The sequence below is a fragment of the Aedes aegypti genome, chromosome 2, assembly GCF_002204515.2.
Source record: "Aedes aegypti strain LVP_AGWG chromosome 2, AaegL5.0 Primary Assembly, whole genome shotgun sequence".
Lineage (NCBI taxonomy): Eukaryota > Metazoa > Arthropoda > Insecta > Diptera > Culicidae > Aedes > Aedes aegypti.
This window is the reverse complement of record NC_035108.1, coordinates 429,715,717-429,718,930: the sequence shown is the minus strand read 5'-3', so window position 1 is coordinate 429,718,930 and position 3,214 is coordinate 429,715,717. Positions and strand designations below refer to the sequence as shown.

Here is a 3,214-nt window from a genome sequence, read left to right as displayed (position 1 = left end):
AATCTAAAAACAACGGTGCCAGTACCTGTCAAAGTTGACAGGTACTGGCACTATTGTTTTTAAGTTTTTTTGAAGAGCGAAAGAGAGAGAATTTCGCCATGAAATGCCTAATTGGGCTCAACAGCGGCTTGCAAAGCCAATGTTTACCATTACCAATGTCGATGTGCCCTTTTTAAATGTTTGTACAGTTATGGTCTCGCCCGATGTGGAGCAAGGGTGGTACTGACGGCTCTTTATTGCTCAACTGCGTACTGCGACCAGAAAAAAGTGCTTCCTTGATCGATACCTTGCAGGAATTTTCAATGCATTACTTGTCAGCCGCGAATCAGGCTTTACTCCCAGTTGACAGCCGCCCTGATGTGGAGTAGAAGGAGGTGTAGTAGGGGCCCATTCACAAATTGCATATCGCTGCAAGGGGTGGGTGGGTGTTACAGCTCATACAAAATTCGTAAAATATTTATACATTATGCATTACGATTGGGTGGGTAGGTGTCAATAATTACCATTTTTGGCCTTACGATTTTTTTTGCTTAAACAAATTATAATATCATCAGTTTTGAAGTTGTGTTGTGCAATGTTAACTTCGGCGAGCTGAAAGTTCACGAAGTTGCCGAGGATCACTCTATGCCTGCTGACTTGCCATGGCAAGCTGCGAACCAAAACTTCTCGTCACCATCTGCTGATCGTTTTGTTTACATCTTTTTCGTGTCTAATACAAGTGAACCCATACTACGAACTGGACCTCTCCTAAACGACATTCGATCTCACTCTAAAAATCACAGGTAATCAAGTGTGTAGCTCGTTTTTAAGCAAATGAATGAGCCGAGGTAAAAAAAAGGAAATTTCTTTCTATTAACAAAACTGAAAAAATCGTATTTCAACTATACTACATGTTATAACCAACAATAAGCAGTATTGTTCGAACGAAAAGCGACACCATGAGCACTGATCAAACTTTCGCTATTTTTCGAGGTGGTTCCTGGCCCCCATCACTCTGCATATCCTCATCTTCATCCATCTCCTCTTCGGACTCCTCTTCCGAACTATCGCTGATTGGTTCATTCAGTTCCGAATCTGAGTAGTCGTCGCTGTCAACTGCAGCCGCCTGACGAACCCTTACCATTATTCCTGCTTTTCCATGCCTTCGAGCCTCCGCATTAATGAAAACTTTTCTGGACAATGCCAAAATTGCGTTCTTTGATTGTTCTTCGCTTAGTCCAAAAATAAGACCACTGTCAGTAAACACATTAAAAATGTTAATATTTAAACTAGTTATTACCAAATGGCTGCACTTACAGATTAGCAATGTCATACGGTCCTCGCACCTGGAATCGATCCCTGGCTTCACTGCTAATGATGACGTTCTTAGATTTTCCATACGAATGGTACTTGTGGGCTCGATTGATAATATCCTTTCGATCGTTGGAATTGACGATGGCCGGGGCATACTTGATCTCGAACATTATATTTCGATTTACCGCAACGAAGTAGAACTTCCTACTCATTTTACTCCGCACCGTATCTGAGTTGTACGAAATTATATCGCACGGCATTGTTTGGCAGGCATGTTGAAAGGCATCTTCCGTTTTGGGAACAACAGCCACCAAATGGTAGCCGCGGAGCTTAGCAGAACGTGTGGTTACTAGTGTAACGTTTGCTTCGGTATAGACGATGGTCAATCGGTTCAGCAACCTCAGTCGACCGTTTAGCTCTTTCTGAGAAGTTTAGAAAATTGAGTACTTCAGATCAATAGCGAGCGGGCCATTTGGCATCAACAGAATTATATCTCTTCTTTCAAAAGAGGTCTTGATGAAAAAATGTTATGCCGTTATGACACACTGATGCTTCATAAGGGCATATTTGACTTCATCGATCTTCTGTTTCGCTAATAACTTCGCCAAAAATAAATACTTCCGCAATGTTTCTAACTTACAATGTAAGCATAAAGAATCCATCTTGCTTCATGAATAAGAATTATAATACTAAAATAATCCCTTTAATTTGGCGAAGTTATTAGCAAAAGAGAGGAATCAGTGTTGGAATGTTTTTTATGCCACATGACCCAGACCCAGTTCGATATCAAACTAAGTATTCTTTGCAAACTTACGCTTAAGGGTTTCAGATCGATGGGGTCTGGAATTGGATCACCTTTCTTATCGCAACTATCGTGATTGTAAATTTGTTCAATCGCAACATTCTTGAATCCCACTGAAAAAAAATAAATAAATTAGATCCACCCTAGTGTCGTTCTGTTTACAATGTTGGGAACGTAGTTTTGCGCATGGAATAACAACTTACGTTCATCGAGTTCTTTTAATATTCCTAGGAGTTCTTTGGTGGAACTGTTGTACGGCACACATAAATCACTGAACCCACTAAATTTGTTCATTTCTCCATTTAAAAGATTACAAAAACAGTGAAATTTCAGAGGAAAGAAATTTGTGTCCGGGTTCGAGAAGCGTTGTTTACGTCGAACATGTGCGATGCACTGTTTCGTCGATTCTGGAGTCAGAGCCCCGGTACGAATTTTGACATTTCGCGTTTAGCAGAGTCGAATTTTTTCCTTTGTTGGAGCAACACACGGAGAATATTTAGATTGGTGACTAAAAAGTTTAACAATCAAAGGCCCAAACGCAATGATAGCGGAACGGCAACGGAATGCGGAACCGGTTCGCCAGCATGAACTATAATCAGCTTGTCGAATCAGTGTTGATCCAATTTCATTCGTTGTCAGCTCAGTCGAGATGTTGTGATACATGCTGGCGAACCGGTTCCGCATTCCGTTGCCGTTCCGCTATCATTGCGTTTGGGCCTCAACTCTCAAAAGTTTGAACATTTTGCATGAGATCTTTTTGTTTCAAATCTTTCAAAATTCGAAGTCAAGTTTACCGCATGTGCTCTAACAATGCTAAAAAGATACAAAATACTTAATTGAAAGCAAAATAATTGTATTTGTTTAAATTTTCTCTAAAAATATCTCCGGTTTTTTAAATAAACCTGATATTTTTTAAAAGCTAGCATTCTCTATTGCATTGAATGAATGCAGCGTGCAAAATACTTCCAAATTATGAGCCTTGATATTTAAATTTGCTCAGAAGATTTGCCTAAAAAGGATACTCTTAGCACTGGCATTTGCATCGTCAAAGTAATCGACTGAAAAACAACGGGGCAGTTTTAGTTGAGCTGTCACGTCCTGTCCTAGCTCGACATCAGG

At 40.2% G+C, this 3,214-nt stretch overlaps 1 protein-coding gene across 1 annotated transcript; it reads right to left on the bottom strand.

Moving 5' to 3' along the window:
- Positions 1–870: 870 nt before the first annotated feature.
- Positions 871–2,502, bottom strand: LOC5573941 (ribonuclease P protein subunit p30). Its single transcript, XM_001654927.2, has 4 exons — positions 2,299–2,502; positions 2,108–2,208; positions 1,297–1,715; positions 871–1,232 (listed from the first exon to the last, which is right to left on the bottom strand). The coding sequence occupies exons 1-4, from the start codon at positions 2,387–2,389 to the stop codon at positions 950–952; spliced, it is 894 nt and encodes a 297-aa protein (XP_001654977.1). The 5' UTR covers positions 2,390–2,502; the 3' UTR covers positions 871–949.
- Positions 2,503–3,214: the final 712 nt, after the last annotated feature.